Source organism: Vidua macroura, chromosome 1 (genome assembly GCF_024509145.1).
Source record: "Vidua macroura isolate BioBank_ID:100142 chromosome 1, ASM2450914v1, whole genome shotgun sequence".
Classification (NCBI taxonomy): Eukaryota; Metazoa; Chordata; class Aves; order Passeriformes; family Viduidae; genus Vidua; species Vidua macroura.
Window position 1 is genome coordinate 153,095,795 of NC_071571.1, and position 25,908 is coordinate 153,121,702.

The 25,908-nt window shown below is 51.4% G+C and overlaps 5 protein-coding genes and 2 pseudogenes across 5 annotated transcripts; 4 read left to right on the forward strand and 3 right to left on the reverse strand.

The window, feature by feature from the left end:
* LOC128819028 (feather beta keratin-like) overlaps positions 1-1,365 on the forward strand; it is a 93,900-nt pseudogene extending 92,535 nt beyond the window's left edge.
* Positions 1,366-4,681: 3,316 nt separating this feature from the next.
* On the forward strand, positions 4,682-5,972 carry LOC128819236 (feather beta keratin-like). The gene is made up of 3 exons (XM_053999268.1): positions 4,682-4,692; positions 4,886-5,132; positions 5,861-5,972. The coding sequence occupies exons 2-3, from the start codon at positions 4,906-4,908 to the stop codon at positions 5,970-5,972; spliced, it is 339 nt and encodes a 112-aa protein (XP_053855243.1). The 5' UTR covers positions 4,682-4,692; positions 4,886-4,905.
* Positions 5,973-8,660: 2,688 nt separating this feature from the next.
* On the reverse strand, positions 8,661-9,342 carry LOC128819046 (feather beta keratin-like; annotated as a pseudogene).
* A 1,842-nt stretch (positions 9,343-11,184) lies between these two features.
* Positions 11,185-11,892, forward strand: LOC128819208 (feather beta keratin-like). Its single transcript, XM_053999203.1, has 2 exons — positions 11,185-11,338; positions 11,531-11,892. The coding sequence occupies exon 2, from the start codon at positions 11,551-11,553 to the stop codon at positions 11,890-11,892; it is 342 nt and encodes a 113-aa protein (XP_053855178.1). The 5' UTR covers positions 11,185-11,338; positions 11,531-11,550.
* A 3,557-nt stretch (positions 11,893-15,449) lies between these two features.
* Positions 15,450-16,126, reverse strand: LOC128819083 (feather beta keratin-like). Its single transcript, XM_053999016.1, has 2 exons — positions 16,012-16,126; positions 15,450-15,818 (listed from the first exon to the last, which is right to left on the reverse strand). Exons 1-2 carry the CDS (start codon positions 16,124-16,126, stop codon positions 15,460-15,462), a joined length of 474 nt encoding a protein of 157 aa, XP_053854991.1. The 3' UTR covers positions 15,450-15,459.
* A 2,768-nt stretch (positions 16,127-18,894) lies between these two features.
* On the reverse strand, positions 18,895-19,546 carry LOC128819188 (feather beta keratin-like). Its single transcript, XM_053999163.1, has 2 exons — positions 19,457-19,546; positions 18,895-19,265 (listed from the first exon to the last, which is right to left on the reverse strand). Exon 2 carries the CDS (start codon positions 19,243-19,245, stop codon positions 18,895-18,897), a length of 351 nt encoding a protein of 116 aa, XP_053855138.1. The 5' UTR covers positions 19,246-19,265; positions 19,457-19,546.
* Positions 19,547-22,978: 3,432 nt separating this feature from the next.
* LOC128819181 (feather beta keratin-like) lies at positions 22,979-23,630 on the forward strand. Its single transcript, XM_053999151.1, has 2 exons — positions 22,979-23,068; positions 23,260-23,630. Exon 2 carries the CDS (start codon positions 23,280-23,282, stop codon positions 23,628-23,630), a length of 351 nt encoding a protein of 116 aa, XP_053855126.1. The 5' UTR covers positions 22,979-23,068; positions 23,260-23,279.
* The last annotated feature ends 2,278 nt before the right edge of the window (positions 23,631-25,908 follow it).

The following is a 25,908-nucleotide window of genomic DNA, read 5'->3' on the forward strand; positions in this document are numbered from 1 at the left end:
GAGGAGCACAGTTCCCCATCCACTGATTAATCCACCCTTGAAACCCATGTGCCTGAGCTAGAGAAAAGTTGAGGCAGGGGACAGTCCTGGTCCCCACCACTGCAGGGACTCCCTGGTGGAACAAGGACATGGACATGGTTGACCAAGAAGGCTGCAGGGACACCATGACACTGACAGGACTGGGGTATCCTCAAAACGAGGACAAGATGAGAAAACTGGGAGTTCTTTCAGGCAGGAAGCAAGAATGCAAATGGGAGATGTCATCAATATGCCATGGTATGACCTTACTGACAACACCACAATTATCCTAAGATTCGGCTGAGTATTTTACATGTCCTGACACGCACCATAAACAATGAGATACTGGTCATCAATTCTCCCAGTTATGATGTTCTGCCAAGGTCAGATGGACACCGCCTCAAAGGAAGAAGAGAAAATTGCAAGAATACATGAAGGAAAACACTCCCCACCTCATGACTCACAAGGCTGGGACAGGCAAGAGTTGCTGCCTAAAAAATGCCCCAAGGCCATGGGACAAGGCTGTCCCACCCCTCCAGGACCAGCATAAAAGCCGGCCCAGAGCCTCTCTCCCTCACACACTTCTCCTGACGCCTTCCCCTCCTGCTCCTGCCAACAACCAGGTGAGTCTCAAGCCCCTGACCCTCCTGCTCCTGTCCACCCCTGGTCCCTCTATTCCAGCAGGCTCAGCCCCAGCCTCAGCAGCCCTCACACCTCCCCACAGCCACACAACAGCCTGCATACTCTTTCAACCTTCTACATCACTGCCCTTCACACCCTCACATCCCTGCCCTGCCTTGCCCTCCTCTCTTCCAGGAACCCTCCACCCCACAGCCATGGCCTGCAACACCCTCTGCCGACCCTGCGGACCCACCCCGCTGGCCAACAGCTGCAACGAGCCCTGTGCCCTGCAATGCCAGGATTCCCACGTCATTATCAACCCTTCCCCTGTGCTGGTCACCCTGCCAGGACCCATCATGACCTCCTTCCCCCAGAACACCGCCGTCGGATCCACCTCCTCGGCTGCCGTGGGCACTGAACTCAGTGTGCAGGGACAGCCCATCTCTGGTGGATTTGGTGGCTTTGGTGGCTATGGCCGAGGATTTGGCTATGGCTGTGGATTTGGCTATGGGCAGGGCTATGGCTGTGGGCTGGGCTGGAATGGCAGAAGGGGCTATGGCTACAACTGGTAAGGCTCCTCAGCACCACTCCTGACACCACCTGCTCTGGGTTCTCGCAACAACTCCTGCCAGCAAACTACCAGAACTCATGGTTGCTCCACTTGCTCCTCACACTGGATCCCGACTTCTCCTTTCTCCTGTCTCTTCATCCTTGTGCCTCAATAAAGTTTTCCTGCATCAAAGCCTGAGACGCCTCCTTTGCTTCTCTAATTCCAGTGGTCTCACATCCTTACCAAGCACATTCCACACCTCAACAGGCCATTGGGTTATGTGCAACAACACATCCCTCACAAATATATCAAAACAACTTATAAGAAAGTCTGGCATAGGAAGCACAGGAGGTGACACTTTCCAGAACATGACACAAACCAATCACCTGATAGACCAAAGCCTTGGACACGTCCATGCTCTCCTGGTCAAGTCCTTCTGTGTCAGCACACACTTGGCAAACTCTCTTCCCCACCAGGACTCTTGAACTCTTCCAGCAAAGAGATTCCCAAACGCCTCTGCTGGGGCAGGAAATCTGGAGTGCAAGTGCTTCAACTTCCCTGTTCAAGCAAGACCAACACGAGCAGCATTCCCAGCACCACGGACAGTTCAGTCTTGGATTTCCCAGGACCGACAACAAAACACCTTTTCCGTTCTGTGAGCACCCTCAAAACGAGAAATTCTTACCTTCTCTAGCAATTGCATTCCATCTGTTTTCCCTTTGCCCTTGCCTTCTTGTCCTGCACGCATGCACTGCTGAGAACAGCCAGGCTCCCTCGACTTCATTCTATGCAATCAGGAATTTGCGCACGCTGATGGCACCTCCCTGTCCACCCTTGTCCCCTGGGTGTCCCAGTTTCTCATCCAAGAATGATTCACCAACCCTTTTGGAATCTCGGTGGTTCGGAACTGGTCGCTCTTCACTAAACTGACTTCATTTTCACACTGGGGAGACTCGAATTGCACACACCACCTCAGCAGTGCTCAGAAGACACCAAGAGTCTTCTCTCCCTGCCTTATCACAACAATTCTCCCCAGTCCTGATCTGGAGGCTGAGGGTGACTTTTTCCACAACAAGACAGGGACACCTCCTGCCCCATTCCTTCTAACCCAGAACCACAAAGGCGTTTTCAGAGAAGAAAACAATTGTTCCAAGTGACACACGGGGTATTTCTTCCTACCCGGGATGAGTCCTCCCAGGAAAAAGCACTTGGCAGCTGCCCTTGCTGAAGTCCAGCAGATGTCCAGAACCTGGCACGTTCTCAGTGTTGGCCCAGTGGATCCAACTCCTGGGCTACAGCACTGGGGACTTGCTGCCATCTGGACTTTGGGACACTGGCCACAAACCACTGGGCCCAGCCCTGCAGACCTTTCTCAGTCCACTGCGCTGGGCACTGATGCCAGCTGGACTTGCCTGGGTTGTTGAGGATCATGAAATGCTTGTCTCCAACAGCCCTGGTCAGCCTCCAGATCCTCATTCAGACAATCACAAGTGGCCTCAGCCTTTAGCACTCAGCCCAAGGGATGACCGAAAATATCAAAACTTTTGAAGTGAGACTATCACTTGTGCACCCACTGAGCATGTCCAAATGGAAAGGTGAGGTCTGAGGGCAGGCTTTGCCAACTGGCATAAATGCACGGAGGGGTGAATTCAATGTGTCAGGGATATGGAGGTCGAGATGACCCCGAGATTGTAAAAAAGTCTTTTTCTCCCAGCCCGCGCAGCCAAAGAAGAAGTCGGAATGCGTAGGGTCGGCTTCTCAAGGTTGTTTATTTTGTCTTATCTATAACATGCTTTCTCAAGGAGCTGTGGTCTGCCTAGCAGGTCAGTCTGTGACAGACTCCAACCCCCTTGGGGTGGTGTTACCATTTTATAGTAAAAACTACGCGTGCTATGTTTACCATAACGTGTCACTATCTGTCATTTATGTTGGGCAGTGTGTCTTTACCTTAAACCAATAGAAAACTGTCACCATCACAGCAAGACATGGTGGGCAAGAAGAAGGAGAAGAAGGTCAGGACACACCCAAATCCCTCCATCTTGTCTCCTTGAACCCCTTATTTTAAAACCCTAAAATTCTATTTTTTCATCCTCTGTTAATTCAACTAGCACACTACTCAAACCCTTGTGGCTTGTAATTCTTCATACAAAGTTGGCAGTTTTTTCCACAGGCTAAAATCCAAGCCACACGTGTTTTTGACTTTGTGCCAAGGTCTCCGAGCCCCCTGCCAGGGTCTCGAGACAGCCAGGGTAGCCAGAGGGATGTCCTGGGTTCCCACAGCAATGGGAGTTGCAACACCTCCTCCTTGGCGCAGCTGCAGAGCCCCGACCAGCCTATCACGACTGTGAGAAATTTGGGGTAATTTTTCAGAAGGCACCCCCAGACCACAGCACATGAGGGCCATGAGGTGACCACAGTGATGACACCCCACCTCTCCAAAGCTTGGGTCATGTCTTCAGCCCTCCCTGACATGAACCACCAACAGAAAAATCTGACCTCTTAGTACTCGCAATTAAAAGTTACCCCCACAGCTGGACAGGGCCTCAGGAGCAGGATGTGGAATTGCACAATTCCTCAAAGACACGCACCTGCCTTGTCAGGGAAGGACAGAGGACCTCACAGATTGCCAATTAGTAATTGTTTTTTATTTACCTACAGGAACACAATGTTAACAATTTCAGGTTATGAGGTATGAAACTTGTGGCTTGAATGCGGAATAAGCTAACTGATGTCACAGACAGCCTGGGAAAAAAGGGATCAAGCCCAGTTTGTTGTTTCCTTAATGGATTTCTTAACAAGGTCACGTAATACAGTTTAAATGGCAGAGAACATTGTCATGTGAATTGGAGAACTCCAAATGGGACGTAATACTGGAACAGGTTCAGCCAGAACAGCCTCTCATTTTAAATGTCCTCTCTCTTGATCCCAGTCAAGACACAAGGTCATGAGCGCCCTTTCATCCAACAGGAGAAGCTCCCAGGCTCTGGGATTTTGCCAAGCTCTTGCAGAGTGACCTCCTCAGGACATCAGCAGCTCCCTCCGCATTCCTGGGTGCAACACAATCACTGATGCACATGCAGTGTCATGGAACAGAGTCCCGGTCATCACACGACAATCACAGACCACAGCACACAAGTGCCACAAAAGGACATCACTGCAAACATCGCAGATGCTTAGGGCCTTGATTGTTCATTCACCCATCCCTGACACACCTGGAACAATCAAATCCACCCAAATACCTAATCATTAAATCTGCTGCCAAGGTCAGATGGACACAGCCTCAAGAGCAGGACATGGAATCACAGAATAGCACAAAGTAGAACACTCCCCACCTCAGGACTCACCAGGCTGGGTCAACAAAGAGCTGCTGCCTGCAAAATGCCCCAAGGCCATGGGACAAGGCTTTCCCACCCCTCCAGGACCAGCATAAAACCCAGCCCAGAGCCTCTCTCCCTCACACACTTTGCCTGACGCCTTCCTCTCCTGCTCCTGCCAACAACCAGGTGAGCCTCAATCTCCTGACCCTCCTGCTCCTGCCCACCCCTGGTCCCTCGATTGCAGCAGGCTCAGCCCCAGCCTCAGCAGCCCTCACACCTCCCCACAGCCACACAACAGCCTGCACACTCTTTCAACCTTCTATATCACTGCCCTTCACACCCTCACATCCCTGCCCTGCCTCGCCCTCCTCTCTTCCAGGGACCCTCCACACCACAGCCATGGCCTGCAACACCCTCTGCCGACCCTGCGGACCCACCCCGCTGGCCAACAGCTGCAACGAGCCCTGTGCCCTGCAATGCCAGGATTCCCACGTCATCATCAACCCTTCCCCTGTGCTGGTCACCCTGCCAGGATCCATCATGACCTCCTTCCCCCAGAACACCGCCGTCGGATCCACCTCCTCGGCTGCCGTGGGCACTGAACTCAGTGTGCAGGGACAGCCCATCTCTGGTGGATTTGGTGGCTTTGGCTACGGCCGTGGATTTGGCTATGGCTGTGGATTTGGCTATGGGCAGGGCTATGGCTGTGGGCTGGGCTGGTACGGCAGAAGGGGCTATGGCTACAACTGGTAAGGCTCCTCAGCACCACTCCTGACACCACCTGCTCTGAAATCCAACAGATGTCCAGAACCTGGCACGTTCTCAGTGTTGGCCCAGTGGATCCAACTCCTGGGCTACAGCACTGGGGACTTGCTGCCATCTGGACTTTAGGACACTGGCCACAAACCACTGGGCCCAGCCCTGCAGACCTTTCTCAGTCCACTGCGCTGGGCACTGACGCCAGCTGGGCTTGCCTGGGTTGTTGAGGATCCTGAAATACTTGTCTCCAACAGCCCTGGTCAGCCTCCAGATCCTCATTCAGACAATCACAAGTGGCCTCAGCCTTTAGCACTCAGCCCAAGGGATGACCAAAAATATCAAAACTTTTGAAGTGAGACAATCATTTGTGCACCCACTGAGCATGTCGAAATTGAAAGGTGAGGTCTGAGGGCAGGCTTTGCCAACTGGCATAAATGCACGGAGGGGTGAATTCAATGTGTCAGGGATATGGAGGTCGAGATGACCCCGAGATTGTAAAAAAGTCTTTTCCTCCCAGCCCATGCAGCCAAAGAAGAAGTCGGAATGCATAGGGTCGGCTTCTCAAGGTTGTTTATTTTCTATTATCAATTACATGCTCTGGTGGATTTGGTGGCTTTGGCTACGGCCTTGGCTATGGCCATGGATTTGACTATGGGCTGAGAGGCCTGGGCTGCTATGGCAGAAGGGGCTATGGCTACAACTGCTAAGGGCCCTCAGCACCACCCCTGATATCAATAATATGCTTGCGGCTCTGGCAACAGCTCCTGCAAGCAAATCACCTCGGCTGATCGTCGCCCTGCTTGCGTCTCACACTGGATTCCTTCTAGCTCTTTCTCCTGTCTTCATTTTTTTCCCCTCAATAAAGTTTACGTGCATCAAAGTCTGATATAGCTCCTCATCTTTTTCAATTCCTATAGTTTCATATCCTCACCCAGTAAAATGCCAGATAGGCTGTTGGCGTGGATGGGAAAGATGCAGAACGCCTCTCTTAGGTAAGATGTCACCCCCAGCAATAACCAAGACAGGCACTGGAAGCAGGGGTTGAGGGCACACTTTCCAAAACATGATGCAAACCTTGGACTACTGCCCCAAATGTTTTGACACATCCATGCTCTCCTGCTCATGGCTCTGGTAGAATCTCTCTGTGCCAGCACACACTTGGAAAACTCTCTTCCCCATCAGCACTCTTGAACCCACCCAGCAAACAGGAGGAACAACGTCATCCACTTTGGCATGGACTCTGGAATACAAGTGCTTCATTTCCCTCTCCTCAAGGAAAGTCAGCAAGGGCAGCATTTCCAGGACCATGGCCAGCTCAGTTTTGGTTCTCCCAGCAGACTCCACCAGCTTTTCCACTCCGAGACCACTCTCACACTCAAAAAGTCTTGCCTTCTTTCCCCATGGAATTCCATCTGTTTTCCCTTCTTCCCTTCCTCACTTTCCTTCTCCTGTGTGCACTGTTGAGAACAGCCAGGCTTCCTCAACTTCATTTCCTGCCGTCAGGGATCTGCCTTGTCTCCTGGGAATCCCAGCTCTCTCTGCCCTCTAGGAATGATTCTCCACCCTTTCAGCATCTTGGTTGCCCCGATCTGGTCTTGTTTCACTAAGCCCTTGTGCTTCTTTCGCTGGACAGCCCAAAACTGCCCACACCACCCCACACAGGACCCCACCAGTGCTCTAAAGAGAGGAAAGGTCACTTCTCCCAATTTCAGGGCAAGAATTGTCTAAAATCTATCTTGGATACTGGTGATACCTTTTCCAGGAAGGAAAGCATTGAGATTTTGTGATCCCTTTGTTCTCCACCAGCACCACAGGGTCCTGCCTCTGCAAAGCTCCTTTCCAGCCTCTCAGCCCCCAGCATGACCTGGGACCCACTGCCATTCCTGCCCAGATGCAGAACTTCACATTTTCCTTGCTTGAACTTCAGGAGATGCCTCTAACCCTCAGTCTCCAGGTGTCTCTGACTGGTGGGAGACCCAAGTGGTGCCTCAGCCACTCCATCTGCTGCCAGCTCGCTGAGGGGACAACTGTCCCACTGCCCACGTCATTGTTGAGGATGTTGAACAGGGTTGGCCTCATGGATATAACCCTTGACTTCCTTCCCTTGAGATTTGCTTCAATTTGAATTTTGGGCCACTGATGCCCAGCCTCTGGGCCCAGCCCCACAGCCACTCTCAGGCCACTCACTGCTCTCTCAGGCAACCTGGATTTCCTTGGTTGCTCTGGGAGCATGGAAGGGGAAGGAGCCTCAAAGGCTTCACAAAAGGGCTGTGTCCAACACTAGCCACAGCTCCCTCCTCATGCCCAGGCTGAGTCACTGGCACAGAGTAGACACACAGCTCGACCAAGCACCATTTCCTCAAGGGAGATCCTCCAAGAGAACTGGCCTCACCCCTCAGCATTTGCCACAACTCAAGACCCCAAAGTCCCGGCTCACCCCTCCCCTGCTGCCGCTCCCCTTTGGCCTCTGCTCCCTTGCACAGCAGCCACCAACACACATGGAGTCAGGTCAGTTCTGATGGAAAAGCCTCTTGACATGGAGTACAACTGTTAAAGCAGGACTACAAAATTGGCCACTAAACGATCACATCTTAGAAACATTTTTGTTGCAGAAGATCTAAATTTTAAGTACAAAGTCTAACCATTCCCTCTGCACTACCAAAGCCAGCATTAACCCATGTCCTCAAATGACACATCTACAGGGATATTAAATCCCTGCAGGGATGATGACTCCACCATTATGCTGTGCAGTCTGTGACACCAATGGCAACCCTCTCCATGAAGGAGGATTCCTTAATATCCAACCTAAACTTCTGAAGACACTTGGACTATTGATTCCTGCTCTCCTGTGGCACAGCACAGGGGAAACAGGTTTCACATCCAGTTTATTACAAGTGAGTACATTCAGAAAACAGACATCTGAAATTGTGATGCAAGAAAAATTTTATTGGGATAAAATAGTGAAAAAGCAGGAGCAGCCAGTGGAAGGGAATTGGGCTGAGGTGCAGTCAGAGTGACCAACAGCCGAGGTCCATTGCTTGTAGAATATTTGGCCAGAGCATCAAGGACTTCCTGTCCCACAGTGGCAGCAACCCACCATAGGTGCCCAATGGTCTCCGGCCTGGAAGAAGGGGTTTGCAGCAGAGGGGACTGGAGAGAGCCAAAAGGGAGAGCAGAGAGCAGGAAGCAGGGTAAGGAGAAGAGCAGGAGGCAGATGGGCCATGTTTGCAGGAAGCCCAGGCAGGCCCCTTGGCTACTGCCTTGCTTGGTACCCTCAGAGCAGGAGCTGGAAGAGCTGAGCCAGTTTGAGACTCTTGGCCCAGAGAGGCGTCCTCAATGCCTGAGATGTGTTCCACGGAGTGGTTGGTTGGTGTCAGGAGTGGTGCTGAGGGCCCTTAGCAGTTGTAGCCATAGCCCCTTCTGCCATAGCAGCCCAGGCCTCCCAGCCCGTAGCCAAATCCATGGCCGTAGCCAAAGCCGTAGCCAAGGCCGTAGCCACCAAAGCCACCAAATCCACCAGAGATGGGCTGTCCCTGCACACTGAGTTCAGTGCCCACGGCAGCCGAGGAGGTGGATCCGACGGCGGTGTTCTGGGGGAAGGAGGTCATGATGGGTCCTGGCAGGGTGACCAGCACAGGGGAAGGGTCGATGACGACACGGGAATCCTGGCATTGCAGGGCACAGGGCTCGTTGCAGCTGTTGGCCAGCGGGGTGGGTCCGCAGGGTCGGCAGAGGGTGTTGCAGGCCATGGCTGTGGTGTGGAGGGTCCCTGGAAGAGAGGGGGGTGAGGCAGGGCAGGTGTGAATGAAGCAAGGGGCAGTGATGCAGGAGAGTGAGAGAATGTGGAGGCTGTTGCGGGGCTGTGGGGAGGCGTGAGGGCTGCTGAGGCTGGGGCCGAGTGGACTGAGAGAAAGGGGCCAGAGGTGCAGGAGCAGGAGGATCAGGGGATTGAGACTCACCTTGCTGTCTGCACAGGAGAAGGTGTCAGGAGAAGTGTGTGAGGGAGAGAGTCACTGGGCTGGCTTTTATGCTGGTCCTGGAGGGGTGGTACAGCCTTGTCCCATGGCCTTGGGGCATTTTTAGGCAACAGCTCTTGCCTTGCCCAGCGTGGTGAGTCATGAGGTGGGGAGTGTTTTCTTTCCTGCAACTCTGCAATTCTGTGTTCTTTCCCTTGAGGCTGTGTCCATCTGACCTTGGCATAACCTCTTAGTTGAGAGAATTAACAACCTATATCTTGTTGTTGATAGCAAGTGTCAGGACATGCAGAGGACTTACCAAATGCTTTGCAGAACCGGGGATTTAATGCTAGGTCATGCCATGGCATATTGGCAACATCTCCCAATTGCATTTTGTCTCCTGCCTGAAATTCCAGGTCCCTAGTTTAATCTAATTTTAGGGGTGTTCCAATTCCATCATTGTCTTGGTCTCCCTGAGTTGATCTTGGTCAACCATGTCCATGTCCGTGTTCCACTGTGGAGTCCCAGCAGTTGTGGCTGAAAGGATGCACACTGCCCTCAACGCACTTTTATTTCTTTTCCTAATCCTGTCCTGGTAGCTGCTGGAGTTTTTTGCAGCAAAGGATACGTGGCCAAAGAGTGGATTAATCACTGGTTGAGGAATAGTTCTCCTCACATGTCTTGTTCTCTGTATCCTTCACCATTTTCCCTTTCCATGCGTCAGGCAGAGCTCAGCACTGTGACCCCACAGTGTGACCTTGCTGAGCCCAGATGAGTCGAGCGCTATGGATGAACCAACACAAAACTTAGGGCAGCATGGGCTCCTCCCTAAACAACAAGATTGCTTTCCCATCTGCAGCCGGAAAGGTCTGGTATACAAAAACACGTGGAGAGATGGCAACATGGTGGGGATGGAAACAATGGGATGAAAGGAGCAGACTCTCAAAAGCAACTCTCCTGCGAAGCCCAGAACAGCCTGACAGAGCCATGATGGTTTGGGGCCCATCTTCACAATGCACCCACAAACTACAGAACATGAGTGCCCTGGGGCGTCCTCACTTGATGAGGTGGCTTTGGTCACATCTTCACCTTACCCTGACAAGGCCAACAACACCAGCATTTAACCTCTGCTACTTGCATTTAAATATTGCCATCAAAGTCAGATGGACAAGACCTTTAACAAAATGGCTTAGAATCTCAGAATTCCAAAAAGGAATGCCAGCACCATGACACAGGAGGGAGGAGGAGCTCACTGATTGTCCATTAGTAACAATTAGCTTTTGCTAACAGGAAGAAAATATTAAGATTTAGAGGTTTCAAATTATGAAACCTTGTGGCTTGGATGCAGAATAAGAGAATTGACATCACAGAGCAGCCTGGGCAAACACAGGCTTGTTGTTTGTTTATAAGATTCATGAATGAGGTCAAGGAATATGCTTTAAATGACAGTGTACGCTGTCGTGTAGATTGCAGAAATCCAAATGGACCTGAAAAATGGAACAAGTTCAGCCTGAACAGCCTCTGCTTTGCCGGATCCTCGCCCTTGATCTGATTCAAGGCCAAGAGCTCTCTTTCATACATTAGGAAGCACACAAAGGCACCGGAATCCTGCCAGGTTATTGCAGAGTGACCTCCTCAGGACATCAGCAGCTCCATCAGCATTCCTGGGTGCAACACAATGACCGATGGACATCCAGTGGCACAGAAAAGAGTCCCAGTCTTCACAAGGCACTAACAAAGCACAGTAGATGAGTACCACAAAATGACCTCAGTGATGACACTGCACATCTCCAGGGCTGTGGTTGTTTATTCAGCCCTCCCTGACACACATGGAACAATCAAATCCGCCCAAAACCAATTCTCACCCTAAAGCTGCCGCCAAGGTCAGATGGACACGGCATCAAGTGTGGAACATGGAACTGCAGAATTGTATGAAGGAAAACATTCCGCACCTCATGACTCACCAAGCTGGGACAGGCAAGAGCTGCTGCCTGCAAAATGCCCCAAGGCCATGGGACAAGGCTGTCCCGCCCCTCCAGGACCAGCATAAAAGCCGGGCCAGTGACTCTCTCCCTCACACACTTCTCCTGACGCCTTCTGCTCTTGCAGACAACCAGGTGAGTCTCAAACCCCTGATCCTCCTGCTCCTGCACCCCCTGGCCCCTCTCTGCCAGCATGCTCAGCCCCAGCCTCAGCAGCCCTCACACCTCCCCACAGCCCCACAACAGCCTCCACACTCCATTACCCTCCTGCATCACTGCCCTTCACACCCCCACAACTCTGCCCTGCCTCACCCCCCTCTCTTCCAGGGACCCTCCACACCACAGCCATGGCCTGCAACAACCTCTGCCGACCCTGCGGACCCACCCCACTGGCCAACAGCTGCAACGAGCCCTGTGCCCTGCAGTGCCAGGATTCCCGCGTCGTCATCGACCCTTCCCCTGTGCTGGTCACCCTGCCAGGACCCATCATGACCTCCTTCCCCCAGAACACCGCCGTCGGATCCACCTCCTCGGCTGCCGTGGGCACTGAGCTCAGTGTGCAGGGACAGCCCATCTCTGGTGGATTTGGTGGCTTCGGTGGCTACGGCCTTGGCTACGGCCGTGGATTTGGCTATGGGCTGGGAGGCCTGGGCTGCTATGGCAGAAGGGGCTATGGCTACAACTGCTAAGGGCCCTCTGCACCACTCCTGACACCACCAGCTCTGGGCTCTGGCAACAGCTCCTGCAAGCAAAGCACCTCAGCTGATGGTCGCCCTACTCGCACCTCACAACAGATTATTTCCACTTCTTTCTCCTGACTTTTCATTGTTTCACATCAATAAATTTTACCTTCATCAAACCTCCAATGCCTCCTTATCTTTTTTTTTTCCAGTGATCTCACATCCTCACCTACCACATTCTAGAGCTGAACAAGCCACTGGGAGTATGTGGAACAGGGCAACAATACTTTTGCTTACATATATCTCCTTACAACTAATAACAAATTAGTTGTAGGAGTACCTAATAGGCATAGGAAGAACAGGATGGGACATCTTCCAGAACATGTCACACACCTTGCAAACTGCTACACCAAAGACATTGACACATCAATGTTCTCCTTGGCACAAAACTGGAAAAGTCACTCCATGCCAGTGCACACTTGACAAACTCTCTTCCTGGCCAGGACTCCTGAAGCCTTCCAGCAAAGAGAGAAACAACATCAACCTCTTGGGCAGGAGCTCTGGAGTGCAAATGCCTCAACTGCCCTGCTCAAGCAAGACCAACAGAAGAACATTTCCAGAACCATGGACAGTTCAGATTTGGATCTCCAAGGATCGAGGCTCCACCACCTCTTCCACTCTACAACCTCTTCCACTCTGTGGCTGCCCTCACGATGAAAGATTCTTGTCTTCTTTGCCCATGGAATTCCATCTCTTTTCACTCGTGCCCTTGCTCTCTCGCTCTGCATGTGTGCACTGCTAAGAACAGCCAGGCTCCCTTGTCTTCATCCTCCATCATCCGGGATTTGCACACACTGGTGGCACACCCCTGTCCATCTTTGTCCCCTGGGAGTCTCAGCTATCCCATCCTCTCCTCTAGGAAAGTTCCCCCAGCCCCTTTAGAATATTGCTGGCCCTGAAATAGTTTAGATTCATTAAATGGACTTCATTTTCATGCTGGGGAGGCCAGGACCAGTCATAATACCTCACATGGGATGTCACCAGCTTTCAGGAGACAGCAGGATTCACCTCCCCCTGTCCCATCACAACACTTTTCCCACTTCTTCCCTTGAACCTTGGGGTCCCTTTTCCCACCCAAGGGCACCCCCTGGTCCATTTCTTCTCAGCCACAACCCCAAAGGCTTTTTCAGAGAAGAAAACCATTGTTCCAAGCGACTCCAAGACTTTACTTCCTACCTGGGATGACTCCTACCAACAAACAGCACTTGGCACCCTGTCCTTGCTGAGCTCCAGCAGATGTCCAGGACCACTCAGGCTTTCAGTGTTGGCTGAAAGGATCCAACTCCTGGGCCACAGCACTGGGGGTTTGCTGCTGTCTGGACTTTGGGACACTGACCACAAGCCACTGGACCCAGCCCTTCAGAGCCTTCTCCGGCCACCACTGACACAATCTGGACGAGCCTGGGGTATTGTCAAGGTTTATGCAATGCTCTCCTCCAACAACCCAGGGCAACTGCCCAATCCTCTTTCTGACAACCAGACATTGCCCAGAGAAGCGACCTCAGTCCTTAGACCAAGAAATGACCCAAAAGACCCAGGATATCAAAACTCTAAAAGCAAGAGGGGCACCAAGACACACACAAAGCACAGCCAACAGGAAAAAGATGGTCCAGTGTCAGCCATTGCCAGCTGGGAGAAAAGCATGGAGGGAGGGTGTGCGATTGAAGGTACAACACCTCCTACTTAGCACAGCTGCAAAATGCAGACCAGCCTGACAGGGCTGCCAGAGAGTGGGGGCAACTCCTCCCCACACAACCACAAACCACAGCACAAAAGTACCACGGGGTGACCCAGTGATTACACCCCACTTCTCCAACGCTTTGGTTATGTCTTGAGCCCACCCTGACACGAGCCATAAATACTAGAATATATTCTCCAAAACTCACACGTAAAAGCTGCCTCCAAGGTCGGAAGGACATGACCCCAAGAGAAGGACATGACACTGTGGATGTGGGGGAAGGCAAGGAATCCCCAGCTCATGACTTGCTAGGTAGGACCATCCATGAGAAGGAAGAAAAGGACCAGCTCAAGCAGACATGCAGATGAGCCTCAGAGATGATGAGGCACTGGAACCAAAAGTGAACACAGAGACCACAAGAGGTTTGTGTCAGAAGCAGGCAAAGACCTGCACTAGAGCATCCAGGCCTGATCTCAAGGATGTGAAGGGTTTGTGTGGTGCAATGGAAGACCAAAGTGTGCTAGTGATTTATTAAAGAAATATGGATATTGATCTAGCAACGATATCCAACTATGACGGACAAAAACTCTCTAACAGTTTAAAGTTAGAAAGTGTATGTTTATTGCAATGCCGGGCAGTGTGTGGGATAGCTCTCAAATACACACCGTGCCTTTCAAATGATTACAGAGTCCTTTTATCCACACAAGAATTGAATACCCAAAATACAAATACATATTCATCATTTTGGTACATCCCATTCCTCGCTTCGTATGCTAATCATTTCAAAAGCTATTAAGCATGCGTAGTTTGTTCCTTGAAATGGGTCGGTGGTCCCTTTCATGGAGAGGGGTCCCAAAATGAGGAAGTAAATGAAGTCTTCCTCATTCTGACCTTTCTACCTTTTCAATGCAAATAAGACAAATGAACCTTGGTAGAACTCCCATTCCTTGTCTTCAATCGGTTTCAGAACAGAGGAGGCCCACAATTGCCTTATGTTCCTAAAAGCAATTTGTCAGTTTCTATATTCTTCATTATAAACCCAGCTAACTAAACATTGTGTTGACAAGCAATCAATTATTAGTTAACAACTAACTCTTAACTTCATCAAGGCCTACTTACAAAATCCTTTTATTTTAATTAACTCTAGTAAAGCTTATCTCTAACTAAAATCTTAGCTCCTCTAAAATCTCTAAGTCTCTTAAAATTTATGTTTCACTAGGGGTAGTGCAACTGGAGGAATATTTCCTAAGACAGGGCTTGGCGTGCTTTTTCATCCACGCCAATTGCCTGCACTAATTTGCTTTAGCACTGAGTGAGACTTGGAAGAGTCCTGTGAGAAAAAAAGAATGAGCCATGTGAGGTTGTGATGCAAGAAAACTTTATTAAGGATAAAGAGTGAAAACTCAGGAGCAGCCAGTGGAAGAGAGCTGGTCTGGGTTGCGAGCAGGGTGTCCATGAGCAGCAGAAGCTTTGCATATAGGTTTGGCCAGAGCATCAAGGCCTGGAAACCCCACACTGGGAGCCGCACACTGGAGATACCCAATGGGATCTGGCTTGGGAGAAGGGGTTTGCAGCACAGGGGACTGGACACAACTAAAGGGGCAATGCAGAGCAGGGAGTGGAAGGAGGAGGCAGATGGGCCATGTTTGAAGCCAGCTTGTGCTGGCCGCTTGGCTACTGCCTTGCTTGGTGCCCGGAGAGCAGGTGACGCCTTAAGGCATCACAGGAACTGGAATCACTGAGCCCATTGGAGATTCTAGGTCCAGAGATGCTTCCTCAATGCCTGACATGTGTTCCAGGGAAGGGGCGGTTGGTGTCAGGAGTGGTGCTGAGGGCCCTTAGCAGTTGTAGCCATAGCCCCTTCTGCCATAGCAGCCCAGGCCTCCCAGCCCATAGCCAAATCCACGGCCGTAGCCAAGGCCATAGCCAAAGCCACCAAATCCACCAGAGATGGGCTGTCCCTGCACACTGAGCTCAGTGCCCACGGCAGCCGAGGAGGTGGATCCGACGGCGGTGTTCTGGGGGAAGGAGGTCATGATGGGTCCTGGCAGGGTGACCAGCACAGGGGAAGGGTCGATGATGACGCGGGAATCCTGGCATTGCAGGGCACAGGGCTCGTTGCAGCTGTTGGCCAGCGGAGTGGGTCCGCAGGGTCGGCAGAGGGTGTTGCAGGCCATGGCTGTGGTGTGGAGGGTCCCTGGAAGAGAGGGGGGTGTGAGGCAGGACAGGGGTGTGGGGATGTGAGGGGTGGTGATGCAGGAGGGTGAGAGAATGTGGAGGCTGTTGTGGGGCTGTGGGGAGGCATGAGGGCTGCTGAGGCTGGGGCTGAGCGTGCTGGAAGAGATGGGCCAAGAGAGCAGGACCAGGAAGGTCAGGGGCATGAGGCTCACCTGTCAGCAGGAGCAGAAGGAGTGTGGAGAAGTGTGTGAGGGAGAGAGGCTCTGGGCTGGCTTTTATGCTGGTCCTGGAGGGGCGGGACTGCCTTGTCTCATGGCCTTGGGGCATTTTTGGGGCAGCAGCTCTTGCCTCACCCCGCGTGGCATGAGGTCATGAGGTAGGGAGTGTTTTCCTTTGTGATGTTCTGCAATTCCATGTTCTCCTCTTGATGCCGTGTCCCTCTGATCTTGGCAGCATTTTTCATGGGTTGGAATTTGGCAGGATTTCATTGTCAGATGTGTGTCAGGGAGGAATGAATAAACAACCAGAGCCCTGGAGATTTGCAACATCATCAGTGATGTCACTTTGTGGCCCTTGGGTGCTGTGGTTTGTGGGTGACTTGTGAAGACTGGGACTCTGTTTTGTGCTGCTGGATGTCCATCAGTCATTGTGTTGCACCCAGGAATGCTGAGGGAGCTGCTGATGTCCTGGAGAGGTCACTCTGGAAGAGCCTGGAAAGATCCCAGTGCCTGGGAGCTGTTCCTGATGGATGAAAGAGAGCTCTTGGCTTTGCGTCTTGAATGGGCTCACAAGATCTGGTGAACCAGAGGCTGTTCAGGCTGAACCTGTTCCGTTTTTATGGTCCTCTTGGATTCCTCAAATTCTAATTTCAACACACTCTTGCATGCAAAGTGTATTCCTTGACCTCATTCAGAAATCCAATAAGAAACAACAAGCGGGGTCCTATCCCTTTGTTCACAGGCTGCTCTGTGGTGTCAATTCCCTTATTCCACATTCAGGCCATCAGGTTTCTTAATGATTTATATCCTGTAAATCACAATATTGTGTTCCTGTGAACAAAACCCAGTAATTGCTACCTGATGGTCAGCGTGCTCTGCTTTCCCTCTCTGTCATGATGAGGGTGTGCCTTTATGGAATGCCACGATTCCACGTCCTTCTCTTGAGGCCCTGTCCTTCTGACCTTGAGCATGGCTTTTAAGTGTGGCTTATTGGTATGTGAGTGTTGGAGGCATTTGGGAGGGTTTGCTCTGAAGATGAGTGTCAGGGAGGGTGGAATAAGCAACCAAAACTTCGGGGAGGTGCGGTTGTCATCGGCAAGGTGACCCTGTGGCAGGGGTGTGCTGTGGTTTGTGGGTTTGTTGTGAAGAGGAGCCCCATTCGCTCCCAGCCCTGTCCATCTGGTTGGGGATTTAGAGCTGTGCCGGAGGTGTTGCCCCTTCCCTCTCATTTCTTGCCTTCCCACCTTGATCCCACCTGGCTAAGCCTGACACTAGACCTGACCTTTCCTGTTAACTGTGCTATGAGGATGTATTGGTGCCCCTCTTGCCTTTAAGGTTTTGGTGTCCAGGGCCTTTGGGGTCTTTACTGGGGCTGAGTGCAAAGGGGTGAGGCCATTTGTGATGGTCTGAAAGAGTGATGGTCTGAAAGAGGATTTGGTGTTTCCCAAGGTTTTTGGCAGAGAGCATTGCCTGATCCTGGACAACCAGGCACTCCTGGTTGTGTCAGTGGCTTGAGAAGGGTCTGAATAACTGGGCCCAGAGGCCTGTCCCAATGTCCAGATGGCAGCAAGGCCCAGGAGTTGGATCCTTTTGGCCAAGAATGAAAATCTGAGTGGTCCTGGACCTCAGCTGGAGCTCAGCAAGGGCATCTGCCAAGGGCTGTTTCTTGGGAGGAACGAGGAAGTCATCCCAGGTAGGAAGGAAGAGGTGGGTATCAATTGGAACAATTGCTTTCTTTTGCAAAAAGCCTTTGGCATTGTGGATGAGAAGAAATGGAGCTGGTGGTGTTCCTGTGCCCTTGTGGGAAAAGGGACCCCAAGGTTCCAGGGCAGGATATGGAAAAGGGTTGGGATGAGGCAGTGAGAGGTGACTGTCGCTGTTTGCTCAGCACCGGTGAGGTCCCGTGTGAGGTGTTGTGGGCAGTTCTGGGCTCCCCACTGAGATGAGCTCAGGGCCACCCAGGTACAAACGGGTCTGAAAGACGATTGCTAGATGGGAAAGGGAGAGAGCCAGGACTGCCAGGGGACAAGAATGGACATCAGTGACCATCAGTGTCCTGGACATCAGTGTGTGCAAATCCCTGATGGTGGCAGGTGAAGACAAGGGAGCCTGGCTGTCCTCAGCAGTGTAAACATGCAGGGCATGACAGCAAGAGCACGAGTGAAATAAGATGGAATTCCATGGGCAAAGAAGCCAAGAATTTTTCATTATGAGGATGATCAGAGATTGGAAGTGGTGGTGGAGTCTCTGACTTGGGAGATCCAAATCTGCACTGTCCGTGGTTCTGGAAATGTTCCTCTGTTGGTCTTGCTGGAGCAGGGCAGTTGAGGCACTTGCACTCCAGAGCTCCTGCCCAAGAGGTTGATGTTGTTTCTTTCTTTGCTGGAAGGCTTCAGGAGTCCTGGCCAGGAAGAGAGTTTGTCAAGTGTGCACTGGCATGGAGTGACTTTTCCAGTTTTGTGCCAAGGACAAGATTGATGTGTCAATGTCTTTGGTGTAACAGTTGGCAGGGTGTGTGACATGTTCTGGAAGATATTCCCTCCTGTGCTTCCTGTGCCAGAATAGGTTTTTAGTTGTTTTGTATATGTAAGGAAAATTGTTGCTGCCCTGTTGCAGGTACCCTCAATGGCCTGTTGAGCTCTAGAGAGTGGTGGGTGAAGATGTGAGACCATTGGAAAAAAAAAAAAAAAAAAAGACATGTCACAGGTTTGTTGCAGGAAAACTTTATTGGTGCAAAAGAATGAAAAGGCAGAGGAAAGCGGTGGAAATGATCTGTTGTGAGGTGCGGGTAGGGCAACCATCAGCTGAGGTGCTTTGCTTGCAGGAGCTGTTGCCAGAGGCCAGAGCTGGTGGTGTCAGGGCTGGTGCTGAGGGCCCTTAGCAGTTGTAGCCATAGCCCCTTCTGCCATAGCAGCCCAGGCCTCCCAGCCCATAGCCACAGCCATAGCCAAATCCACGGCCGTAGCCAAGGCCATAGCCAAAGCCACCAAATCCACCAGAGATGGGCTGTCCCTGCACACTGAGCTCAGTGCCCACGGCAGCCGAGGAGGTGGATCCGACGGCGGTGTTCTGGGGGAAGGAGGTCATGATGGGTCCTGGCAGGGTGACCAGCACAGGGGAAGGGTCGATGATGACGCGGGAATCCTGGCATTGCAGGGCACAGGGCTCGTTGCAGCTGTTGGCCAGCGGGGTGGGTCCGCAGGGTCGGCAGAGGGTGTTGCAGGCCATGGCTGTGGTGTGTAGGGTCCCTGGAAGAGAGGGGGGTGAGGTAGAGCAGGAGTGCAGGGGTGTGAGGCGCAGAGATGCATGAAGGGGAAGAAGTGTGGAGGCTGTTGTGGGGCTGTGGGGAGGCGTGAGGTCTGCTGAGGCTGGGGCTGAGCCTGCTGGAAGAGAGGGACCAGGGGTGCAGGAGCAGAAGGGTCATGGGCTTGAGACTCACCTGGTTGTCTGCAGGAGCAGAAGGCGTCAGGAGAAGTGTGTGAGGGAGAGAGGCTCTGGGCTGTCTTTTATGCTGGTCCTGGAGGGGTGGGTCAGCCTTGTCCCATGGCCTTGGGGCATTTTGCAGGCAGCAGCTCTCATCTGACACAGCCTAACATGAGGTCATGAGGCGGGGAGTGATTTCATTCATGTCATTCTGCAATTCCATGTCATGCTCTGGAGGCTGTTTGCATCTGGCCTTGGCGGCAGCTTTCGTGAAGTCATGTTTGGGTAGATTTGATTGTCCCATGTGTGTCAGGGAGGGGGAATAAACAACCAGAGCCCTGGAAAGGTGCAATGTCATCAGTGATGTAATTTCGTGGCACTCATCTACTGTGGTTTGCCGGTGCCTTGTGAAGACTGGGACTCTTTTCTGTGCCGCTGCATGTGCATCAGTGATTGTGTTGCACCCAGGAATGCTGAGGGAGCTGCTGATGTCCTGGGGAGGTCACTCTGCAGTACCTTTTAAAGGTCTGAATGCTTGGATGAAAGAGAACTCCTGGCCTTGTGTCTTGAATGAAATCAAGAGAGAGGATCTGGAAAGTGAGACTGTGTTCAGGCTGAACTTGTTCTGTTTTTTTGGTTTGTCTGGATTTCTCAAATTTATATAACAGCATACGCTGTCATATGAAGTGTATTTCTACACCTCATTCAGAAATCTAATAATGAGGAACAAACCTGGTCCAATCTGTTTCTTGCTGCGGCAGATCTGTGATATCAATTTCTGCATTCTGCGTTCAGGCCATCATGTTTCACAACTTTTATCCTGTAATCTTAATTTTGTGTGTCTGTTTGCAAAAGCCAGTAATTACTAGAGGCGGCTCAGCAAGGTCCTCTTCTCTGTCCTGCTGGGGTCACGTATTTTTGGAATTTTGCTATTCCATGTCCTTCTCTTGAGACCCTTTCTATTTGACCTTGGAGAAAAAAATTAAATGCTAATATTAGATGCTAAGGTGGTGTTAAGGATGCGAGCCAGAGAGGGCTGAAAACATGACCAAGGCTTAGGAGAGGTGGAGTATCATCAGTGGAGTCACCGCGTGGCATTGCGTGCTGCTGTGTTTTGAGGAGGGGCCTCAGACCTTCTAACCCCTCCACACCGTCAGGCTGATCTTGGGTTTGGAGGATCGCTGCTTTTGCAGGGCTGCTACTTCCATCACATTGTCTGCCTCCTCACCATGTTGCCATCTCTCCATGCCTTTCCACATGACTAGTAATTCCTGCTGGATATAGGAAAGCAGTCCCTGGGATACAGGGAGGCTTCCCATGCTGCTCAAAGTCGCGTGTTGGTCAATCTGTAAAGCTCGTCTCACCTGGGCTAAGGTTGCGCTGTGGGGTCACAGTGCTGGGCTCTGGACTCTTTCTGTAAAGGAAATGTTGTGAAGGATAAGGAGAACAAGACGTGTGAGGAGAAAAATTCCTCATCCGTTGATTAATCCATCCTTTTGGCCATGTACCCATCGCTGCAAAAAAACTTCAGCAGTTACCAGGACAGGATTAAGAAATTAAATACAAGCGGGTTGAGGGCAGTGTCCATCCTTTCACCCACCACTGCTGTGACTCCACAGTGGATCAAGGATCTGGACTTGGATGATCAAGTGCAGGGCAGGGAGATGATGACAACGATAGAACTGGAACATCCTTAAAACGAGATGCCGAGAGAGCTGGGAGTTCTTTCAGGCAGGAGGCAAGGTTGGCGTCACTTCTTAATGGAGAGAATTAGTGACCATTATCTCATTGGTGACAGCATGTGTCAGGACATGTAGACGATTCCACCAAAGCTTTGGAGAACTGGGAAGTCATCACTCAAGTCATTCCATGGCATTTTGACAGCATGTCCCATGTGCATCCTTGCCTCCTGCCTGAAAGAACTCCCAGCTCTCTCAGCATCTTGTTTTAAGGATGTTCCAGTTCTATCATTGTCATCATCTCCCTGCCCTGCACTTGGTCAGCCAAGTCCAGATCCTTGATCCACTGTGGAGTCACAGCAGTGGTGGGTGAAAGGATGGACACTGCCCTCAACCCGCTTGTATTTAATTTCTTAATCCTGTCCTGGTAACTGCTGAAGTTTTTTTGCAGCGATGGGTACATGGCCAAAAGGATGGATTAATCAACGGATGAGGAATTTTTCTCCTCACACGTCTTGTTCTCCTTATCCTTCACAACATTTCCTTTACAGAAAGAGTCCAGAGCCCAGCACTGTGACCCCACAGCGCAACCTTAGCCCAGGTGAGACGAGCTTTACAGATTGACCAACACGCGACTTTGAGCAGCATGGGAAGCCTCCCTGTATCCCAGGGACTGCTTTCCTATATCCAGCAGGAATTACTAGTCATGTGGAAAGGCATGGAGAGATGGCAACATGGTGAGGAGGCAGACAATGTGATGGAAGTAGCAGCCCTGCAAAAGCAGCGATCCTCCAAACCCAAGATCAGCCTGACGGTGTGGAGGGGTTAGAAGGTCTGAGGCCCCTCCTCAAAACACAGCAGCACGCAATGCCACGCGGTGACTCCACTGATGATACTCCACCTCTCCTAAGCCTTGGTCATGTTTTCAGCCCTCTCTGGCTCGCATCCTTAACACCACCTTAGCATCTAATATTAGCATTTAATTTTTTTCTCCAAGGTCAAATAGAAAGGGTCTCAAGAGAAGGACATGGAATAGCAAAATTCCAAAAATACGTGACCCCAGCAGGACAGAGAAGAGGACCTTGCTGAGCCGCCTCTAGTAATTACTGGCTTTTGCAAACAGACACACAAAATTAAGATTACAGGATAAAAGTTGTGAAACATGATGGCCTGAACGCAGAATGCAGAAATTGATATCACAGATCTGCCGCAGCAAGAAACAGATTGGACCAGGTTTGTTCCTCATTATTAGATTTCTGAATGAGGTGTAGAAATACACTTCATATGACAGCGTATGCTGTTATATAAATTTGAGAAATCCAGACAAACCAAAAAAACAGAACAAGTTCAGCCTGAACACAGTCTCACTTTCCAGATCCTCTCTCTTGATTTCATTCAAGACACAAGGCCAGGAGTTCTCTTTCATCCAAGCATTCAGACCTTTAAAAGGTACTGCAGAGTGACCTCCCCAGGACATCAGCAGCTCCCTCAGCATTCCTGGGTGCAACACAATCACTGATGCACATGCAGCGGCACAGAAAAGAGTCCCAGTCTTCACAAGGCACCGGCAAACCACAGTAGATGAGTGCCACGAAATTACATCACTGATGACATTGCACCTTTCCAGGGCTCTGGTTGTTTATTCCCCCTCCCTGACACACATGGGACAATCAAATCTACCCAAACATGACTTCACGAAAGCTGCCGCCAAGGCCAGATGCAAACAGCCTCCAGAGCATGACATGGAATTGCAGAATGACATGAATGAAATCACTCCCCGCCTCATGACCTCATGTTAGGCTGTGTCAGATGAGAGCTGCTGCCTGCAAAATGCCCCAAGGCCATGGGACAAGGCTGACCCACCCCTCCAGGACCAGCATAAAAGACAGCCCAGAGCCTCTCTCCCTCACACACTTCTCCTGACGCCTTCTGCTCCTGCAGACAACCAGGTGAGTCTCAAGCCCATGACCCTTCTGCTCCTGCACCCCTGGTCCCTCTCTTCCAGCAGGCTCAGCCCCAGCCTCAGCAGACCTCACGCCTCCCCACAGCCCCACAACAGCCTCCACACTTCTTCCCCTTCATGCATCTCTGCGCCTCACACCCCTGCACTCCTGCTCTACCTCACCCCCCTCTCTTCCAGGGACCCTACACACCACAGCCATGGCCTGCAACACCCTCTGCCGACCCTGCGGACCCACCCCGCTGGCCAACAGCTGCAACGAGCCCTGTGCCCTGCAATGCCAGGATTCCCGCGTCATCATCGACCCTTCCCCTGTGCTGGTCACCCTGCCAGGACCCATCATGACCTCCTTCCCCCAGAACACCGCCGTCGGATCCACCTCCTCGGCTGCCGTGGGCACTGAGCTCAGTGTGCAGGGACAGCCCATCTCTGGTGGATTTGGTGGCTTTGGCTATGGCCTTGGCTACGGCCGTGGATTTGGCTATGGCTGTGGCTATGGGCTGGGAGGCCTGGGCTGCTATGGCAGAAGGGGCTATGGCTACAACTGCTAAGGGCCCTCAGCACCAGCCCTGACACCACCAGCTCTGGCCTCTGGCAACAGCTCCTGCAAGCAAAGCACCTCAGCTGATGGTTGCCCTACCCGCACCTCACAACAGATCATTTCCACCGCTTTCCTCTGCCTTTTCATTCTTTTGCACCAATAAAGTTTTCCTGCAACAAACCTGTGACATGTCTTTTTTTTTTTTTTTTTTCCAATGGTCTCACATCTTCACCCACCACTCTCTAGAGCTCAACAGGCCATTGAGGGTACCTGCAACAGGGCAGCAACAATTTTCCTTACATATACAAAACAACTAAAAACCTATTCTGGCACAGGAAGCACAGGAGGGAATATCTTCCAGAACATGTCACACACCCTGCCAACTGTTACACCAAAGACATTGACACATCAATCTTGTCCTTGGCACAAAACTGGAAAAGTCACTCCATGCCAGTGCACACTTGACAAACTCTCTTCCTGGCCAGGACTCCTGAAGCCTTCCAGCAAAGAAAGAAACAACATCAACCTCTTGGGCAGGAGCTCTGGAGTGCAAGTGCCTCAACTGCCCTGCTCCAGCAAGACCAACAGAGGAACATTTCCAGAACCACGGACAGTGCAGATTTGGATCTCCCAAGTCAGAGACTCCACCACCACTTCCAATCTCTGATCATCCTCATAATGAAAAATTCTTGGCTTCTTTGCCCATGGAATTCCATCTTATTTCACTTGTGCTCTTGCTGTCATGCCCTGCACGTTTACACTGCTGAGGACAGCCAGGCTCCCTTGTCTTCACCTGCCACCATCAGGGATTTGCACACACTGATGTCCAGGACACTGATGGTCACTGATGTCCATTCTTGTCCCCTGGCAGTCCTGGCTCTCTCCCTTTCCCATCTAGCAATCGTCTTTCAGACCCGTTTGTACCTGGGTGGCCCTGAGCTCATCTCAGTGGGGAGCCCAGAACTGCCCACAACACCTCACACGGGACCTCACCGGTGCTGAGCAAACAGCGACAGTCACCTCTCACTGCCTCATCCCAACCCTTTTCCATATCCTGCCCTGGAACCTTGGGGTCCCTTTTCCCACAAGGGCACAGGAACACCACCAGCTCCATTTCTTCTCATCCACAATGCCAAAGGCTTTTTGCAAAAGAAAGCAATTGTTCCAATTGATACCCACCTCTTCCTTCCTACCTGGGATGACTTCCTCGTTCCTCCCAAGAAACAGCCCTTGGCAGATGCCCTTGCTGAGCTCCAGCTGAGGTCCAGGACCACTCAGATTTTCATTCTTGGCCAAAAGGATCCAACTCCTGGGCCTTGCTGCCATCTGGACATTGGGACAGGCCTCTGGGCCCAGTTATTCAGACCCTTCTCAAGCCACTGACACAACCAGGAGTGCCTGGTCGTCCAGGATCAGGCAATGCTCTCTGCCAAAAACCTTGGGAAACACCAAATCCTCTTTCAGACCATCACAAGTGGCCTCACCCCTTTGCACTCAGCCCCAGTAAAGACCCCAAAGGCCCTGGATACCAAAACCTTAAAGGCAAGAGGGGCACCAATACATCCTCATAGCACAGTTAACAGGAAAGTTCAAATCTAGTGTCAGGCTTAGCCAGGTGGGATCAAGGTGGGAAGGCAAGAAATGAGAGGGAAGGGGCAACACCTCCGGCACAGCTGTAAATCCCCAACCAGATGGACAGGGCTGGGAGCGAATGGGGCTCCTCTTCACAACAAACCCACAAACCACAGCACACCCCTGCCACAGGGTCACCTTGCCGATGACAACCGCACCTCCCCGAAGTTTTGGTTGCTTATTCCACCCTCCCTGACACTCATCTTCAGAGCAAACCCTCCCAGATGCCACCAACACTCACATACCAATAAGCCACACTTAAAAGCCATGCTCAAGGTCAGAAGGACAGGGCCTCAAGAGAAGGACGTGGAATCGTGGCATTCCATAAAGGCACACCCTCATCATGACAGAGAGGGAAAGCGGAGCACGCTGACCATCAGGTAGCAATTACTGGGTTTTGCTCACAGGAACACAATATTGTGATTTACAGGATATAAATCATTAAGAAACCTGATGGCCTGAATGTGGAATAAGATAATTGTCACCACAGAGCAGCCTGGGAACAAAGGGATAGGACCCCGCTTGTGGTTTCTTATTGGATTTCTGAATGAGGTCAAGGAATACACTTTGCATGCAAGAGTGTGTTGAAATTAGAATTTGAGGAATCCAAGAGGACCATAAAAACGGAACAGGTTCAGCCTGAACAGCCTCCGGTT